At 41.4% G+C, this 21,249-nt stretch overlaps 1 protein-coding gene across 50 annotated transcripts in view; it reads right to left on the reverse strand.

The window, feature by feature from the left end:
* Nucleotides 1–21,249, reverse strand: part of TBC1D5 (TBC1 domain family member 5) — a 589,150-nt gene that overhangs the window by 148,179 nt on the left and 419,722 nt on the right. For all 50 annotated transcript variants that reach the window (XM_081573339.1, XM_081573355.1, XM_081573315.1 and 47 more), the window contains one exon: nucleotides 2,758–2,900. In XM_081573339.1, the coding sequence (XP_081429465.1) occupies nucleotides 2,758–2,900 (143 nt within the window). The remainder of the gene's footprint in view (nucleotides 1–2,757; nucleotides 2,901–21,249) is intronic.

A 21,249-nucleotide genomic window follows, 5' to 3' on the forward strand; every position in this document is an offset into this window, starting at 1 on the left:
CCAGGGATCAAACCCATGCCTCTTATGTCTCCTGCATTTGCAGGCAGATTCTTTACCACTAGCACCACCTAGGAAGCCCTGTTTTTCTATAGGAAATCTCAAATTTGGCATAGCCGAAACACGGTGATGTCCACTCCGAAAACCTGCTAATCCTCCTCTTTCCTTTCCAGGTCAGACAGACGACCCGACCGCTCGGCCCTCCCAGCTGGGGCTCACTGTGCACTTCCTGTCCTCCCTCACCCGTCTGGCTTAATCACCAAGACATGCTGACTTCAGTTCTGAAGACTTCTTTAATTCACCGTTCCCCTTCGGACCGTGGTCATAACCTTTTATCTCATCTCCTTGCTGCAGTCCTGCCTGCCTCTCGTCTGTTCCGTGCTGCAGCCAGAGTAACCTGAAACTGCCCACACTGGTGCTCTGACCCTTTCAGTGGCTTCCTGTCACCTCCAGGGTAAGGATTCTCATCAGGATCTCATTCTTGACTCCATCCTCACAACCTGCCCGTCACTCTCCCTTTGCACTCTCAGGAAACCAGGCAGCTTGTGAAAACACACACACACACAACCCTGCATTAAGCTGTCATTTCCGAGCCTCTTCGTTCATGCTGCAGATCCCTCATTTCACTCACCTGCGTCTACAGCACTTTCTCTAGTCACACAGCCTGCCCAGAGCGGAGCCTGGCACCTCTCCTGAACTCTCCCGCTGCCTGTCCATACCTCAATCACAGGACCAGAAACATTAGTCTGAAGTTAACCATGTTCTACTAGACTTTGTCCTACTAGTTCCTACTATTACTAGTCCTACTAATTAATGTTTCCTACTAGTTGGAAAACTTCCTAAGGACAGGGGCAGTGCCCCTTAAATACCTCATAGTCATCCTATTTTTAGGAAATCTCACCCATTGTTATGGATTTAAACAAGCAAATTAAAATAACTAGGACTTCATATTTAAATAAACAACTTCATTACCCCTACGTTTTTTCACTTGTGTCTACGTGTTCTATAAGGTCTTAAAGATGGACAAGGACTTCAGTTGTCCCAAATCGCCAAGTTTTCCGAAATTAATTTTTAAAAGCAGATCTTACAATAGGTAACATGGTGATTAAAAGTAGGGTTGTGATGTACAAGAGTTAAGGAAAGAGTAAATACTTAGTTAAGAGTACAGAAAATAAGGATAGATCCCAATAGTCGTCTGGCTTGAAAAATTTTGTGAAAATATTATCCAAAAGTCATTTTTTAAATAAAGGAGGCTTCTCATCCCTTTTGTTTTTCATGTAGTCAGTTCAGTCGCTCGGTCGTGTCCGACTCTCTGCGACCCCATGGACTGCAGCACGCCAGGCCTCCCTGTCCATCACCAACTCCCGGAGTCCACCCAAATCCATGTTCATCGAGTCGGTGATGCCATCCAACCATCTCCTCCTCTGTCGTCCCCTTCTCCTCCCGCCTTCAATCTTTCCCAGCATCAGGGTCTTTTCAAATGAGTCAGTTCTTTGCATCAAGGTGGCCAAAGTATTGGAGGTTTCAGCTTCAGCATCAGTCCTTCCAATAAATATTCAGGACTGATTTCCTTGTTTTTCATTACTTACATTTTATAAAAATCATACTATTTTTCAGTGGGAGATTAGCATTAAATATCCTAAAATCTATCCAAACATTCTTCTCTACTTCCCAGATTATTTCCTCTTATGATTTCCATGTTCTTACTCAGAAAGAAAGAATTTTCTACTTTGTATGTCAAAACCCAAACTATCTGACCTTCAAGGCACAGAATAAAATTACAAGTTTTGGATAAAATGTGCTGCTTCTGTCATTTATTTATTCAAGTAATTTGGGAAGAATTTTAAAAGTATAATCTAGAATTTAAAGAATATTATTAGTTTTACCAGAGGGATAACAACAGCATCTGGAACAACTGAAATCTAATGAATAAATAGAGAACCACACAGTAATTTAACAGTCAAGATTATGAATGGCTCCAAATAGTTTATGTTCTTCTGACAAAGTCCCACTCTTACAGTAGTTTTTTATTTCCTACTTCATCATCGCTTTTGTGCCAACATTCTTAATTACATTTTGGCTTACAAATCTGGTTTTGTGAACTCTTCCTTTTGAAAAGGAAAACAATTTGAGGTATTCTGAAATTTAAAACATGCTCTGCTTTTCTCTTCAAGCTGAGGATTATCAGACTATTCCAAAGGGTCAGGCCCAGGTTTTCAGCTGGGCAAGCACCTGAAGGTAGATCCTATGAGACAGGAAACCATCTGCCACTGGGCACTCCACTGAGAAATATGTCTGGTCAAAATTTAACTAAGAGGTTAAAGCATCTTTAAATGCAATATTTATTTTTTATTGGCAAGTTGTTGATAGCATAAAAACAGCTCTCGTCTCCTGATAAGTATTCTTGAATCCTCCCTACCTGTCAGAAGGTGGCGCTCTAAACATATCTGAAACACTGGCTTTTTCTATGCATGCTTCACAAACGTGTATAATGATGAGATTAAAGCAGGAGTAAAGTCTTTAGAAAAATGGTTCTGAAGAATATTCCAATTCTCTCAGGATAAAATTACCCACATCTGATACATACATGTTAACTCACAAAAAATATATTTAGTATGTTCCTCTGAAACTTCCAATATACTGCCTATGATAAAAATGTAGGTATGGTAATTCAAAATAAAAGATAAAGTACATTTAAGAGACACAGTTTACAAAATCAGGACCACAAAATTGAATGTTGGCATGGTCATTAACACTTACAAGCATCTCGGATGTACAGCAACATGGCTATGAAGACATAATCAACCAAACTCAGGTTAAGGCCATCTGCAAACAGGGCATCCCAGACCACCAGAAGATCCTGCAGGGGGAACTCTCTTCCAAACAGCAGCCGTACCCACCGCCTGGGGAGAAACAAAAGCGAGATTCAGAAAACAGTGCTTCTCAGAGTAATATAAAGAGGAATCATCTTCTCCTGTAACTGTGAAAAAATTATAATTTTTAACTGATCACACTGAGCAAATATTATGTATAAAAATATAATACAGTAAAGTCCAAGTTTTAGGTTTTCAAATGCATTTTGTAATTTTATAATAAGGCCACAATCATTAAACTTTATTCCTATAGGTATACAACACAAGTACAATATTTGAAAAGGGTAGAAATCTTTCATATGCATTAAAAATCATAAATCTCAAAAAGGCAAGGAGAAAAATGAATACAGTCTGATAGTTACCTCATTTGTAAGGTTATGAATTAAAAAATAATGTTCCAAAATTTTGTATCACTACTGACCTTTTTTGTTAACTAGACTTTTGCAAATGGTCATATGACAAATTATTACAGTCAAACAGAAAACTGAATTCTGACATTTCACTCCTATGTAAAAATATTCATTTTAAAATTAAATGTGAAAAAAAGACAGATGTTTTTTGTCAAGCGTAGACAGTTATTTCAAATGAAACATATAATGATACTTGATTTTTAACTTCAGAATAACTTATTAAGGAGGCTATCTTTCTAGGGGTATTATTTCAAAACACAGTCACTTCTATGGCCAGGAGAATGGACACAGATGTTACAGAGCAGACACAAAAAGCTAACAAGAATATTAAACAAGGTTTGTCTATAATTATATGTCATAAATAGTAACACTTCAGACTTTGAGCAAATGCTAAGCCATTTATATATAATTCTTATAAGAAAATTAAAAACAATGCACTTGATATATTTTTATCCATTTACTTCTAATTTTATATACATGGCTATAATTCCTTTACTCAAGCCTTTCTCTAGGAACTTCAGCTAGAAATCTATGTAATTCTATCACCCAACAAAGACTCAAAAATTCTAAATTTCTAGTATCAAGAAATAGCACAGAATAAGGGACATTCTTTAAAAATTAGTTCACAGATATTACCTCTTCGCAAAAATCAAAACCAAATATAACCATCTGTGAGGTTAAAGTGAGGCCAAAAAAAAAAAAAAATTCAGATACTACTTTTTTCAGGGAGTATTACATTTAAGGAGGAATCAAAAAGCTGTGACAAAATAGTGTATAATAACATGTACATATCAGTTTATTAAGAACCATATGATCAAATACTTGAATTCCTTTTTTCATATTTATTACCAAATTAATCAACAGAAAAATTAAATTATATTTTCAACTACATCTTAAATTATGTTACTCAATTTTTCAGGAAGAAAATCTAATTCCTAAGTGACATTAGTGTTTAAAAAATGTTACAGAATTGCTTACAATTTTTATCTACCCTTTAATTCTTACCCTACTGCTAATATGAAAGGTTGCTAACACCAAATACATATGTGTATTTTGTCTAGTATGCCTGTATTTATGTGGCTGAGAATAAAACATTATTTATACACACACTTCTAATTCTTTTAAATTACAAATGCTAATATTTACTATTTTAAGAAGTACCAACATATCCCTAAATTACACAGGTTGCTCTTAATTAAAAACAATCAATTGCTTTTGCAAAGAGTGTTGGTGGAACCAATGGGCAAAGAATGGGCAAAGCAAAAAACACCTAGATTAAACCATATGGTGGACCTGTTAAAAGGACCTTTAAACTGATAACTGTATCGGCAAAATTAAGTGATTAAAATCATTTAGAACATGGTCATTCAGTTATCCAACTGACACAACTGAAGAAAAACCCATCAATGATAAAAACGGGTGAGGACCTAATGTATAACATGGTGGCCAGAGCTGGTAACAGTGTGTTGTATAATTGAAATCTGCTAAGAGAGAAGGAACGTAAATGTTCTCACCAAAAAAAAAAAAAAAAAAAAATAATAATAATAAAGATAAACATGTGAGGTGATTGCTGTGTAAATTAAATATATGGAGGAATCCTTTCACACTATGCACCTACATCAAATCAAAATGATGTATGCTGTATACCTACAATTGTATTTGGCAATTATACCTCAATACAACTGGAAAATAGAAGTAAATAAATAAACTTGAGAGTTATCTTGGTTTGATGGATAGGTAAATTTTGGCACTTTGAAAATTACATATTCTGACATTAAAGTGATTCCTTCTGGTTTCAAATCTGGATGCCGGCATGAAACTCGCCAACCACGTAATCCTGGGCCCCGAACCTGCCCCCTTCTCTCCTGGAGCTTATGTCCACGCTGTGCTTATTTGAATAAGCCCATGGTAACTCCTGCTGCAGTTTTCCCAGAGACACTGCTTCTGTGAGGCCTTATGTGGAGGGACATTTTTTTCTGTGTGTTTTTCCTGTTATCTCCTACTGAAAGTAAAATGCCTTTTGAAAAAAAGGTGATGTATCATATTACAAAAAAATTTGTCAAAAAAAAAAAAAGAGCTAACAAAGGTTAATACACGCCACAAAAATGTAATGCCATCTTTCCCCCTCTTCCTCAAAGTTCAAACTCCTCTCATTTTCTCAGGACAATCACATCTTTGGTTTCATCACGGATAATGCAGAGAAGACAAAGGAGCCTACTACTCAGAAATAATATACAGTCTTACTATTTTTCTAACAAAATGCTCAGTTATTGCCCAAACCTTGTGCTGGGCAACGTGCCTGCCGTTACGGGTTGCACCAGCCTGCGGTGCATACGGCTAACTCTGCAGCGACACACGTGGGCAGCCGCCACTGCAGTGTGGTCGGGCGGGGGGCTGCAGACACCCAGCGACTGACAGTGAATAAAACATGCCTTCAAACCACAGCACACAAGTCTTCAGTGCTTCTATATTTAATGTGTGAGCTGTGATGTGCCGCTTGATAAATGTTTTACATTGCTTTATTTTTTAAGTTTCACCTTACCAAGTATACTGGTAAATAATTCCAGGGCAAGGACCAAATTCTGTGTGTGTGTGTGTGTGTGTGTGTGTGTGTGTGTGTGTGTGTGTGTGTGTGTGTGTGTGTGTGTGTGTGTGTGTGTGTGTGTGTGTGTGTGAGAGAGAGAGAGAGAGAGAGAGAGACAGTGGCAGACGGACAGACAGACACACAGAGAGAGCCAGAGAGCTCTTTGTAAAGAGAATATTTCGCTTAATGTTTTACATGTTCACCAAGATCTGGGTTAAACTCACTGTAATGCCACCTGCCATGCTACCTAGAAGCAAAGGTGTGGCTAAGTTGGAAATACAGGCGCTGATCTTGTTAGTGGCAGCATAAAAATAATTCAGGAAGTGGGGGAAACCCAGAAACACAGAAGGAAAGAATTAACTAGTAGATGTCTAGCATGTTTCTTTTATCAGGTTGGCCAAAAAATTTGTTCAGAATTTCTGTACGATGTTATGAAAAATCCAAAGGAACATTTTGACCAAGCCACTTCCCAGGTGGTACAGTGATAAAGAATCTGCCTGCCAGTGCAGGAGACACATCTTTGATCCCTGGGTTGGGAAGATTTCCTTGAGTAGGAAATGGCAACCCGCTCCAGTATTCTCGCCTGAAAAATTCCATGGACAGAGGAACCTGGCAGGCTACAGTCCATGGGATCACAAAGACTTGGACGCGACTGAGCAACTAAGCACAATATATAAGGCTCTCAGTGGGGTGCACATGTAAGGACATTAAATTAAAGCAAAATATAGTTTCCTCTATTTAATATGCACTTATAGGAAAATTAAGGCCAAATTCTCAAAATATTTAAGAAGTCCTGGTAGGACTAATGGAATGCTTTGGGACCAACAATGATCTTATCAATAATTTAATCACTTTTATCCCAACTAGGTTTAGTTCATACATATATTCACCACACCAAACTTCCTATGCTATTTTGGGCTTTCTTCATTGAGCTTAAAAGCCAAGAAAAAAAAATTCTGTATGGAATGAGTTACCAACATAAAGTATTTCAGTGTGCTTTTGTATTCTTAGAAAGGAAAACGTACTCTAAGAAATGAGGTCTTGTAAAGAAGTCACTCCTAAAATTAACATGCTTTTACTGCAGTTAAAAATATTTAGTGAGAGTTTAAGTTACACTTAAGGGTGGCATTAAACCTTCTTTTAACTTCAGTTTAATTGCTTGATACTATTAATCTTGAGTTATGTACATTACACCTACAGATTGCAGTGCTCGTAACCATGTACGTTTTATCACTTGTGTTAATACAATAATTCATATTTTACCAGACTTACTTAGTAATTAAAATCTACACAAACCAAAAAGACCATCTGATGTATTAAATTTAATAATAAACCACCCAAAGACAGGACAGTCTCTATGTCTGTACTCATGCAACACTATTCTCATTTTTAAATTTCTGTGTAATTAAGCTGCTATTCCCTTGGGATCAGTAACTCCTGATGGTGTTATTGCTTAGTGAATGACCCATGGAAACACCAAGAAAAATACACTTTTTACTGATCAGCTTATGAAAATGACTAGTTTGACTAGATTTAAAAAAACAGCCTTGCTCCAACATGGCTGTCATGGGTTATGTATGCAGAAAGTAATTAGTATACTAAATCTTTTTTTTTTTCTCCCGAGATATGAGTACAGCCACTTCAGAAGAACAAGTAAAATGGAAAAGGTATATTCACCTTAATTTAACAAACATTATTAGGGCATCTTAAGTAACCTGTGATCACGAAATGATAATACATAAGCATATAAGAACACAAAAGCACAGTTGGATTTTCGCTTAATGATATTAATCTTGTCTTCCGCTTTTGTTTATCTGGGCTTTTCAAAGGTAACAATTTTTTAATGACTAGTGGAGAAGGAACACAGAATCCAAATTTGGTGTTTGTATCAGAGAAAAACAAAAGTAAACCAGAAGTACACTGAAAGGCCTGATCTTTGTGCCTGTCACCTCCCTGACTGGATTTAGGCTCTTCTTATATTGGGCTCCTCTGCACTCAGTTCCTTTGAATTAATTTACCTTGCGTTTTTCTTTGTGTCAACTCTGTGAAAGCAGTCTTAAAATTAGAATAAAATATTGTAGTTATTATAATTAGGGTCACAAGGCGTTCTCATCTAACTTCTTTGGAGAGCAAAGGCACAAAAGATGTTAGACAAAATAAATAATTTTTCTCCAGTTTCCCATTTATTCTAATAGCTCTGCAGAATAAATTATTAGAAGATGCTTAGCCTGTTTGGTATTTTTTTTTAACCTAGTCAAACATATCAATTTGGTCTTCTTAAAAATATTTGGGATCTGCATACATTACTGAAACATCTGAATACTTCATGTCCACCAAACTCTACTGCAAAAACACAAGAAACTGCAACTTCAAATTAATTATTATCTTTAAGGAACTCAAATATACTTTTAAGTGCCCCTTGTAATACACGGTTGAACCAGAGTGAATTGGCTTTCTGGGAAAACATGTTAAACCTAACTTAATCCCCATAGAATAAGCACGTGAACTGTTCAAAGTGTATTTTTGACTTAGGGGAAAATTCCCTGTTTCTTTCAGAGGGCAGCACATAGCCCTTTATTAAGGAAGGTTTCTGTTTCCAAAAATAAGTTCCTAATAATTATCACCATTCCTACTGTAATTTATTCTCTTTGGCAAAGGTTTGAAGCTGTTTTGTCTGAACAACTACAATACACCCTCGGCAAAAATAGCCTGAATGGAAAGCAGAGCCTTGTGCATCCATGGTTTTCCAGGGGGACAAGATGCTCTGAGAGTGAGGGGCACAGAATGACCGCCGCATGTCTACAGACACGTACACATCCCTCTTTTAGAGGCAGACCTGCCATTTGGATTACAAGTGTGGCATTTCAAGGACTGCAGAACTTTAGGATGCATGATTTACCAGCAAGTTCAGATAAATCTACTGAAAGATGGTCATGGTCCAATACTGCTTTAGTTCTGAGATGAGAATGTGCTCTCACTACTGTACACTGTGACCGGGGTGCAGCTGGAATCTCCGCTCTGACCTGAGCGGACCTGGGGGTCAAGGCTGCAGAGACGCAATCTCCCTGCCCAATCCCTCATTCGGGCTTCACTGCAGGGGGGCCACTGGGCATCCCCTTGAGAAGATGACTTGCAGGCTGCTCTGACCTATGAGTTACAGGACGAAGAACTGATGGATGGCTGGTGGTCACACTGGACTGATAAATTTAGGCTCTGTGAAAACTAGTTTTTGTTTATACTACAAACAAATTTTACTTCTAGTAAGTCTATCGATGGGCTTTCTTCTGTCACTTTAGGAAAGGGAGTTGTGAGCAAGTCAGTGTTCTAAAAGAGCAGAGGGAGGCTTCCTGAAGATAACTGCTTCTGTCCTTCCTAATAGGAAACTCATTAAAAAACAACAAAACTTATGCAACTGAAGTTTTTTGAAACTGCCATAGACTATCTCACGTAGCAATGGAATCAGCCTCGCTGAGGAACAGTTTCCAATTTCCTCTGCTTAAGTCTCCTAATGCACTCATACACAGTATATCGTTGGAGCAACTGACATGAGGTTCAACCCTAAGCTAGCCAAGTGTCAGGATCCACGGGACTCAGGGAGGAAGCGGACCGCACAGCTGCAGGCTGCGCACACATCATGAAGAGTCATACTGACCCCTTCCTAAGAGGCAGCACTGGAGATGGTTCCATGTGACTGCCTACCGCTACCAGGGGGCTGTGAATACCTTCTGGGGGGTGGTTTTCTTGGACCCTCTCTTCCTTCTCCCCCACCTCCACCCCACAAGGAGCACCGACCCTGCCTGGCCGCTCACAGGTTAGGACAAGTGCAATCAATACTCAGGCCCGGTGTTTGCAGATCCCATATCTATTATGCTCTGCAGTCACACTGCCCAGAGATGAAGGCACCAATAAAAACTCCCAGCTAAAGGGTTAGTTATGACACTTTGGTTTGGTTTCCCTTCTCTTCTTCTTCCCTTGTGATCTTCTCCAGCAGATCACAAGCTCCATGGGGTTATTTGGGGTTGGACAGAGTATAGGAGTTAATAAATGTTTATTAAAATAATACGAATCGGGACTTCTTTGGTGGTCCAGTGGTTAATAACCCACCTTCCAAAGCAGGGGACGCAGGTTTGATCCCTGGGTGGGGATCTGAGACCCTAGGTGCTGCTGGGCAACTGAGCCTGGGTGCCACCGCTGAGAAGCTGAAGCTCTGAAACACTGAGCGCTTCAGAGCCTGGGCTTCACAGGAGAACCCCATGCACACAACCAGAGAAAGCCCAATGCTGCAATCAAGACTCCGTACGCCCAAAAGCAAAAATAAAAACAAAACCAAAATTAATATGAATTGCCCTTCCCCAGGCCCACTCTTATTAACCAGGTACCTTCCTGATCGTGAGCTTGCATCAGTGATCGCTCACAGGTTTCCCGCTGCTCATCAGACATTCCCCTGTGCTGCTCTCATCTCTCGGAGAAGGTGATGGCGCCCCACTCCAGGGCTCTTGCCTGGAGAATCCCAGGGACGGCGGAGCCTGGTGGGCTGCCGTCTATGGGGTCGCGAAGAGTCGGACACGACTGAGCGGCTTCACTTTCCCTTTTCACTTTCATGCATTGGAGAAGGAAATGGCAACCCACTCCAGCGTTCTTGCCTGGAGAATCCCAGGGACGGCGGAGCCTGGTGGGCTGCCGTCTATGGGGTCGCACAGGGTCGGACACAACTGAAGCGACTTAGCAGCAGCAGCAGCTCTTATCTCTGGAGGGATCCCTGGGAACACATACTAGCAGTAAGTGATCACACCTGGGAAGGAACTGATCAAGGCCTCCTAAGCCTGCTGAGACATTCTCCCTTCACTTCCCAAACTCTGGCTCCCTGCCTGCCTCCACCTTAGATGCGCTGCAGCTGTGGCCTGGAGTCTGCTAGGACCTTGCCCTCAAAAGTGTGATCCTAGAACCAGATGCGTCACTGAGGAGCTTTTCAGAAAGGATGACGACTCCTAGGCCCCCAATATAGTCCTGCTGGATCACACTCTTTGCTTTGACAAGACTTCAGGAGATCTCTGTGTATACTAAGTTTTGGGAGCCACAGACTAGGTGACAATTCTTGGTCTCCTATTCATTTTGGTGCCAGCTGTCAGCGCTCCTAAGCCCACATGCATTCCTGTGAAACGTTATGCTAGGAGGAGAGAAAAGGCTTAAATTACTGGGTGGCTCTTCTGATTAGAGTGATGGTCTCAAGCTTTAGTATGCATCAGACACGTCTGGAGGGTGAGAAAAACACACTGCTAGAACCCAGGCTAAAAGTCTCAGATTCTGATTCTGAGACTTAGATGGGGCTCGATCATTTGCATTCTGAACCCGCTAGTTTCCTAGAGCTGCCGATGCGGCTGATCGCAGATCACAGTATGAGAATCACTGGGTGAGGTTCTGGTTTCTGTTCCCACTCCCTTAGTCCTGGGTGGGGGTCTTCCAGGTTACCCGACAGGTGTGGTCCCTGGACCCGTGCCCACTCAATGTCTAATGGCTGGGACAGAAAGTACACAGAAGCCAGACCTCTCTTAACATTCCCTCTCTATTAACATCTGTACCTCTTCCTCCCAGGAAAACATTACTATATAAATATGATCCAGTAAAAAGGGGAGACGCTGGGGAGAGGGAAAAGGCCTCCAGAAGGTTGGGAGAAACTGGGCCATTCTGATTTCTTTAAACTCCCAGTATATCACAAGGTGAACAAAAGCCAAAGCAAGACATAAACATTGTGACATTTTAAAAGTTAACATTTACAGGTCAAAGTTTTTAAAAGATAAATTTACTCTGACAGTTGCATACCATCCCAGTTGAAGGGGGAGTGAGTACTCTAGGTGTGGGGTCCTCTGTGTTCAGCCCTGGTCTGGCGGCTCTCCTGAGTGCTCCTGTGATCGGCTCTAAGGAGGTGAGAGCTGGGATGTGGCAGGACCCGGGTGACTAGCTCAGTGCAGAGATACAGCCACGGTGTGGGGGGGTATCCAGTGCGTACAGGGGGCAGAGAACCCCAATGCCACCAGGACCCGAAAGGCATTCTCCTACTTCCCAGGCGGAAGCCCTGCAGTGCTGGGAACCTGGCTGAATGGTCATCCAGTTGGTGTTCTCTGTGTTACCTGTAATCCATTCCTACCCTAAGGTTCTGTGCTCAGATGGATCTGTCTCTAATATAAAACATGACTTTAGAATGTTCTACCTGGAAAAATAAAGAGCTAAAACTCTAAGAGGTGTGTACCCCAATGGTACTATTACCATCAGCCCCACAATGTCCCGATGGAAGACACTTCAGGATAAGGGAGTTTCCCTGGAACCTCTCAAATCTCCAGGCACAGCTGAAGTAAAGGAACCCCACCCGAATGAGGATACGCAGAGGCAAAGCTTGCTATAGCGAGGGAATCAGCTACCATCACTTGCTTTCGGCAAAGGATCAGAGGCAGGCAGGGCAGTGAGAAAGCTTTATAGTGAAACAAACAGAAGGCTTCAAGTCTGCTCGACTGGAAGCTGTAAGGATGGCGGTGGGCTGACGAGGGGGGGAGTCCTTTGTGACTGACCTGGGGAGCACGCTCGCTTTCTCTAGTCAGCCCTGAGCTGCAAGCAGGCAAACACATGGGAGCCGGCAGTCGGTGACCAAATCCTGACTGTTCCGGGCTGATTGTGCTGTAAAGGTGGTGGCTTGGCTTCTCACACAGGTCAGCAATCTCTTGTTCTAGACTGCCTGGCTATTTTCCACTTACACATTCAGTCTTTCTATAGAAACGCCAGGCTGTTGGGCCTATGCCTGTGTCCAGTCTAAAACGAGCTACAGTTCCAGCTTCACAACAACCTTGTTTCCAAAGCCAGACAAGATAGAGAGGCAGGGGTAATGAGTGTGTTGCTTGCGTCTTTACAACATTTTATGAAAAGCACGAAATAGTGAAGCAAATTCAACTCCCTACGTGATCAGAGAGGAGCTGTGGAGGCCTCTGAGGATTTAATCAAGTTTATGAACCCTCTCCTCTAAAATATACACACATCCACACACATACTCGTGGGCAAGCCATTTCAGAAGTTCAGCTGATCCATGGACCTTAAATGAAGAAGTCATGCTCTATATTACTGTTATTTAACTTTAGGGGCTTGTAGTGCCATGGAAAGTTATATTTTACTGAAAGGAATACACAGCTTCTTTGTGCCTATTTCAAATTGTCTCCTTGCATTTTAAAGGAATAGCATAGCTTCTTTCCTGAAAAGGGTCCCTGGATTAAGTGCCTGCTACTGAGGGGCTAATCTTTGTGGCTCGGCTGGTGAAACAGCCTATAAAATCAGCCCCATACTGGAAAAACATCCATGGCTTGACAGCACTCATCTCTGCTAAGCTGGGGGCGGAAGGGCTGGGGAGGACGCCGTGGGCATCCTTCACTGACTTCCTCTGTGGGCTCACCCTAGCCCCGATCAGACCACAAGTAAGGCGACCGTGGGAAACTCTGAGAAGCTTCACCGGACAAGTGCTTCCTGAGGAGTTTCAACTGTGCAGCAGGTGCTGCGCTGGGCCCTAGACTCAGGGACACGCTGACAATTTTCAATCATTGACATCCAAAGGGAACTTGTAATTCAGTCAAAGCCCTGTCAACTCGGGCTTCCCACTGCGGCTGTTTCTCTGTGCCCCTCCCCACTAGCGTCCCCATCGCCCAGGGCGTGGTCAGGGATCCAAAGTGACGGCAACATTGGCACAATATCATTGGGAGGGTACAAACAATTTAAAACATCACGGACTACATTTCAAAGCCAAGTATTAATTGTTTCTGGATTATCCACCATTTGGGATTTTGTGTGCCCTGGTTCCCATCCATTAATGCAGGTGAATGAGGAGTGGCGTGTGTCTGAATGGGGCCCAGGTGCTTTCAAGGGGGCAGGGCCGACTGAAGGATGCAGCGAGGGAGGAAGGCAGTCACACCCCCAACCCAACCCAACTGTCCCGGCAACTCTCCTACTAGTGGAAGCAAAATGGCAACAGCAGAGGGTAGAGAGGGCGGGCTACTCCACTCGACCCTAGCTCTCTCCTGAGAGCTGAAGTCCAGTGTCCAAACAACTTCACGATCAACTGTGTGTGTGCTTACGTCTTCAAAAATAGGAACAAATATATACTAAGCAAAGAAAAAAAGTATTTTCTTATGCATAGAAGATGTTATAATTTGTATTGATAATGGCAAATATCATGCTTTATATGACTTTTTGATATCTAGAAGTACTATCAAATATATGATCTAAAAATGAGCCCTGAACTCTCCAAGAGCGGTATTTCTTCAAGTGGCCTCTGGAATACCTCTGGAAATGAACCACCTGTGGAGAAACTGCCTGTTTCAGAGACAGGGGTTCCTCTGCTCCCCCTGCAGTACAGAGTGACGGGTCTGAATGGGCCAGCAGGCAGCCACTTGTTATAGACGCCTCAGCAGAGGCCCGAGAACACCCCAATCAGAAACAGACTGCAGATGCGTGCAGTCACAATTCAGCGCCAAGCTCAGAGTTCCCTCTGCTTTTTTACATTCCTCTTGAATTCTCCTCTGTAAGTCCAAAAAGATATCTAACCCGGATTTATATTTTCAAAACACCTCTGCACATTTGTGTCCAAGTCACAAGATTCACGGATTGTGAATCTTGTGACTTGCCCCCCACTGGCCCCCCACTCCAGTCCTCTTGCCTGGAGGATCCCATGGACGGAGGGGCCTGGTAGGCTACAGTCCATGGGGTTGCAAAGAGTCAGACATGACTGGGCAACTTCACTTTCACTTTTATGCATTGGAGAAGGAAATGGCAACCCACTCCAGTGTTCTTGCCTGGAGAATCCCAGGGACGGCGGAGCCTGGTGGGCTGCCGTCTATAGGGTTGCACCGAGTCGGACACGACTGACGTGACTTAGCAGCAGCACAAGATTCAGGATGCACAGTAACTACTCTTGCGATCATCTGTGTGGTCACTGAGTTTTTCACAGTGGAAGAAATGGAGCTTTCTGAAGGACTTATTTTGATAAATCGTGATCAGCTATTTCATGAGCACTCCAGTTACAATACAGTGGTAATTACAGCTACAGGACCCTACAAGATTTAGAGTGCTTCCTTTCAAGGAAACTCATTAAGGAAACTATAAAGAACTAAGAACTTACAAAGAAAAATTAATTGCCACTTTTGGTCAGCCGATTTTAGAAAGACTTATGAGGTCTAGGATTGTATATTGGCTCACGGAGAGAATAGAAACTCAGTGAAGTCTAGCTTACTGAGGGCATCATGGTACATAATATGTTCATAAATTAATCTGCTCGTAAAGCAACTCAAATATGAAGCACAAAAACATCCCATAAAATACTTGAAATTTATTTTCATCAACACACTCATTTCCTTTCCACATCAGCTAGCAGCTACTGTGGCTGAGATCTGGTCTGTGAAGCTACGAATCTCCAATCTCCAAGGCAGAAATGCCACTCTGACCACAGCCTCCTATCTCACCACGGTTTTCACTCCTAGAATTCTTCTAGGTCCTATAATTACAGCGAAAGCTATGTGGGCTATTATTTTGCTTATTTTGAATGGCTTTTTTGCAAGGTGAAAAGTAATTTTAATGTGTATGAGACAGAGTGAGAAGTAAATTCCCTCTGAATCCACCTTTCCAAAGGTGTCTCTTCTGTGTGTTTCCATAACACAGAGGTATTTAAGGCACACAGACACCTTTTAAAAACAGACATGGGGAGATACTATACCATGTATTTTAAAATCCAACAACATGATTGCTAAAATGCAAAGTATTCTAAATCAGGATTTACAGAAATACCTTCTCCTGTTTTGTGATTGCACAGTATTCCACTGAGTACATGTGTCATGATCCAAACCATTCTTTAATTTGGGTGCAGTTAGACTCCTCCCTTTGTTATCACTCATGATACTGCACTGATTACCACTGTACAGGTCTTTGTGCTTATAAGTATATCTTGGAGAGAAGCAAGCTGCTTACTCATATTGTTGTTATTGTTCAGTTGCCCAGTCATGTTAGACTCTTGGTGACCCCATGGACTGCAGCACGCCAGGCCTCCCTGTCCCTCATCATCACCAAAAGTTTGCCCAAGTTCATCTCCATTGCATCGGTGATGCCATCCAGCCAGCTCATCCTCTGACACTCTCTTCTCCTTCTGCCCTCAATCTTTCCCAGCACCAGCGACTTTTCCAATTAGTCAGCTGTTTGCATCAGGTGACCAAAATACTGGAGCTTTGGCTTCAGTATTAGTCCTTCCAATGATTATTTAGGGTTGATTTCCCTTAAGATTGATTGGTTTGATCTCCTTGCAGTCCAACGGACTCTCAGGGGTCTTCTCCAGCACCACAGTTTGAAGGCATCCATTCTTTGGTGTTCTGCCTTCTTTATGGCCCAGCTCTCACAACCATATGTGACCACTAGGAAGACCATAGCCTTGACTATATGGACCTTTGTCAGCAGAGTAATGTCTCTGCTTTTCAACACACTGTCTAGGTTTGTCATCACTTTCCTGCCAAGAAGCAATCATCTGATTTCAAGGCTGCAGTCACCATTCACAGTGATTTTAAAGCCCAAGAAGAGGAAATCTGTAACTACTTCCACCTTTTCCCCTTCTATCTGCCATGAAGTAATGGGCCGGATGCCATGATCTTAGCTTTCTGAATGTTGAGTTTTAAGGCGGCTCTTTCACTCTCCTCCTTCACCCTCATCAAGAGGCTCTTTAGCTCCTCTTGGCTTTCTGCCTTTAGAGTGGTATCATCCGCATATCTGAGGTTGCTGATGTTTTTCCCTCCTATCTTGATTCCAGCTTGTAACTCATCCATCCCGCCATTTCTCATGATGTGCTCAGTGTACAGGTAAAATCAACAGGGTGACAGCAGACATCCCTGTCCTACTCCTTTCTCAATCCTAAACCTATCAGTTGTTCCACACAGGGTTCTAACTGTTGCTTCTTGATCTGCATACAGGTTTTTCAGGAGACAGGTAAGATGGTCTGGTATTCCCATCTCTTTAAGAGCTTTCCACAGTTTATTATAATCCACATAGTCAAAGGCTTTAGTGTAGTTAATAAAACAGAGGTATATGTTTTTATGAAATTCCCTTGCTTTCTCTACAATTAAGTGAATGTTGGCAATTTGATATCTGGTTCCTCTGCCTTTTTCTAAACCCAACTTGGACTTCTGGAAGCTCTTGGTTAGTGTAATCCTGAAGCCCAGCATGCAAGATTTTAAGCATGACTTCGCTAGCAGGGAAGTTGAATGCAACTATCTGATGGCTTGAACATTCTTTAGTACTACCCTTCTTGGGAACTGGGATGAGGACTGACCTTTTCCAGTCCCGTGGCCACTGCTGGGTCTTCCAGATTTGCTAACATACTGAGTGCAACACTTTGACAGCATCCTTCTTTAGGGTTTTGAGTAGCCCTACTTCACTTTGCCGACAAAGGTCCGTCTAGTCAAAGCTATGGTTTTTCCAGTAGCCATGTATGAATGTGACAGTTGGACCATAAAGAAAGCTAAGTGCCAAAGAATTGATGCTTCTGAAATGTGGAGTTGGAGAAGACTCTTGAGAGTCCCCTGGACTGCAAGGAGATCCAACCAGTCCATCCTAATGGAAATCAGTCCTGAATAGTCATTGGAAGGACTGATGCTGAAGCTGAAGCTTCAATAATTTGGCTGCCTGATGATGCGAAGAGCTGACTCATTTGAAAAGACCCTGATGCTGGGAAAGATTGAAGGCAGGAGGAGAAGGGGACAACAGAGGATGAGATGGTTGGATGGCATCACTGACTCGATGGACATGAGTTTGAGTAAACTCCGGGAGTTGGTGACGGACTGGGAGGCCTGGCGTGCTGCAGTCCATGGGGTCACAAACAGTCAGACATGAATGAGGGACTGAACTGAACCAACTGACTTCATTACCTCAACACTTTAATTTGATTTTGGATTCTTACTGCAAATAGTAGTGAATGACCTCAGGAAAAAGGAAGGGGATCTGGGAACAGTAAAACAGTGGTTTTCAAAGTACGGTCCCTGGACTAGTAGCATCAGCATTATCTGGGAATTTCTTCAAACTGCAAATTTTTGGACCTTCCCTACCTGTATCTACTAAACTAGAAACCCTGGCAGAATTTGAACATGCCCTCTGGGCGACTCTGACGTAAGCTCAAGTTTGAAGCCCCTATTTTAAGAATTATATAACAGAATACAGTTCTGGCCCAAAAGCTACCAGAGACCAAGAACATTTTAGTGATCTCTTTTTCCATCTCTCTCAGGCTACAGGGAAGTCTCTTTTCTCAGGCAGAAATTTTACTGTAATGTCAAATTCCAACTTTTCTCTTTATGGGTTTTTGAATATTCCACCTAAGAATATAAAATAATAATTTTATTTTATTACAGTTTTGTTTATATCACTATTCTACCTGGAATTTATTTTGGTGCAAAAAGAGAGGGATAGTTCATGGTTTACCAAATAGCTAGTTAATTCTAAAAACTGTATTGCTGAATAATCCATTGTTTTCCCACTGATCTGAAATTCTACTTTTATCACATATAAAATTCCCATAGGTACTGAGGGTCCTATATGTATCGACTCTTTATTTCAACAGTTTCCAACTTTGTAAGCATGGTATCTTTACAGCACATTTTAACAGGCGGTGGGGCTAATGACAAGTTTATTCCAGAACACTCCTGGCTATACTTGAATGTATATATTTAAAAAAAGAAATTGTAATTAAAAATTTTATGTTTGCATTTTCAGTTGAGGTATAACTGACATAATATTATATTAGTTTCAAGTATATACCATAACGATTTGATACATGTATATACTGCAAAATGGTCACCACAATAAGTCAAGTTAATATCCGTCACCATACATAGTTCAAGTTTTCTTTTCTGGTTACTAAAACTTTCAAGATTCACTCTCCTATTTCACTTTCAATATGCAATACAGTACCATTAACTATAATCCCATACTATACATTGCATTCCCATCACTTAGTCATTTTATAACTGGAAATTTACAACTTTCATAATTTATTTTTAATCTGTACATGCATATGTTATTTTTATATGCATAATTATTTTAAACTATGTAAACCATGCAAAAATATTTCTTACTTACTTCTCCACAAAGAAGCCTTCCCTATATATTAGTTGTGTTACTTCTTTCCTTATCAATTCATAAATTTTAGCTTTAATTCCTTCATTTTTGTTTTCTTTAGACTTATTTTGCTGTTATTTTCCTCACTACTACTAATTCACACATTTTTATTTCTTCTTTGTTTAGTAATTTAAAAGTATTAGGCTAAGAACTTCTAAGAGTATTGTTATAGTCAAAATCAGTTAAGTTCTGATCAATATATTTAATCATTATTTTCTAGAAATTAAACAATTTCAGTTTTGATTTCCTTTTAATACAAGAGTAAAGAATTTTAAAATTTTCAGCATGAGGTTTGTCTGGAGGCTGTTTTCTATTTTTATTATTAATTTCAAGTTTTGTTGCCCAGAATACAACTTGTACCATTTCTACTATATGAAATTTACTGAAGCTTTTCTTTGCGGCTACTTTAAAAATAAGTATCCTGTGGACATATTAATTTCATTCTGTTTCTAGTACTGTGAGTTTGATACTTGTCCCTTAGATCTGACTAACTACATGTGAACGGTTAGGTCTCTACACCCCTGCTTTAGGGTGAGCTGGCCTGGTTCACTGTGAATGAGGATTTGATACTTGTCCCTTAGATCTGACTAAATGTGAATGGTTAGGTCTCTACACCAATGCTTTAGGGTGAGTTGGCCTGGTTCACCGTGAATGAAGATGTGATACTCGTCCCTTAGATGTGACTAACTACACGTGAATGGTTAGGTCTCAACACCGATGCTTTAGGGTGAGTTGACCTGGTTCACCGTGAATGAAGATGTGATACTCGTCCCTTAGATCTGACTAACCACATGTGAACGGTTAGGTGTCTACACCCCTACTTTAGGGTGAGCTGGCCTGGTTCACTGTGAATGAGGAGAGATGCAGGTCATTTATCACTACTACATTTCTATGTATTTTTCCTTGTATTTCCTGCAGCTGTTAAATGATCAATTCTGAGGGGTTTTGGAGAGGGAGGATGGGGAAGCATATAAGAATTACAGAAAGCTCTTCCTCATGAATTGTAAACCTTTTCACTATAAAATGATCTCATTCAATGCTGTTTACTTTAAATCCATTCTGTCTGCTGTGAATGTTATTAATCCTCATTTTCATCTGCTTTGCTTAGTGTGCCTGGAAAATTGTTTTATTTTCAGTTTCGTTTACTTTGGAGGTGCTTTTCTTACAGTAGGTTGGGTTTTATTTTATTTTTAAAAATATTTCCCTTTTAGAAATTGATGGAGTAGCTGGTATGACAAAAAACTAGGCAAAATATATGAACCACAGAGACATTTTGGAATATAGGGGCACAGCACCATGGCACCGGACCTCAAGGGGAAACAAAGGGGAACTCCAAAACGGGCTTTCTGTCTGCAAGTACTTTTTTGAGCACATGGCACGACAAAGGAACCAAAGGCAAAGTGCGCTGGTCCCGCGGAGTTGAGAAGACAGAAGGGCTCAGAGAGTCTGCAGGACATGTTCACTTTAAAGGAGGAAGCTGCACAGAGAAAGAGCTCAGAAGTCTGCAGAGGGGTGTGAAGGGGTCTCCCTGACTTTTCAGTTCAGTTCAGTTCAGTTGCTCAGTCGTCCCCTCCTCCTCCTGCCCCCAATCCTACCCAGCATCAGGGTCTTTTCCAATGAGTCAGCTCTTCGCATCAGGTGGCCAAAGCATTAGAGTTTCAGCTTCAACATCAGTCCTTCCAATGAACACCCAGGACTGATCTCCTTTAGGATGGACTGGTTGGATCTCCTTGCAGTCCAAGGGACTCTCAAGAGTCTTCTCCAACACCACAGTTCAAAAGCATCAATTCTGCGGCGCTCAGCTTTCTTCACCGTCCAACTCTCACATCCATACATGACCACTGGAAAAACCATAGCCTTGACTAGACGGACTTTTGTTGGCAAAGTAATGTCTCTGCTTTTTAATATGCTATCTAGGTTGGCCATAACCTTCCTTCCAAGGAGTAAGCGTCTTTTAATTTCATGGCTGCAATCACCATCTGCAGTGATTTTAAAGCACCCCAAAATAAAGTCTGACACTGTTTCCACTGTTTCCCCATCTAATTCCCATGAAGTGATGGGACCAGATGTCATGATCTTAGTTTTCTGAACGTTGAGCTTTAAGCCAACTTTTTCACTCTCCTCTTTCACTTTCATCAAGAGGTTCTTTGATGAACAGTTCTTCTTCACTTTCTGCCATAAGGGTGGTGCCATCCGCATATCTGAGGTT

The sequence above is a fragment of the Giraffa tippelskirchi genome, chromosome 2 (genome assembly GCF_054371585.1).
Source record: "Giraffa tippelskirchi isolate mGirTip1 chromosome 2, T2T-mGirTip1v1.2.pri, whole genome shotgun sequence".
Taxonomy (NCBI): Eukaryota; Metazoa; Chordata; class Mammalia; order Artiodactyla; family Giraffidae; genus Giraffa; species Giraffa tippelskirchi.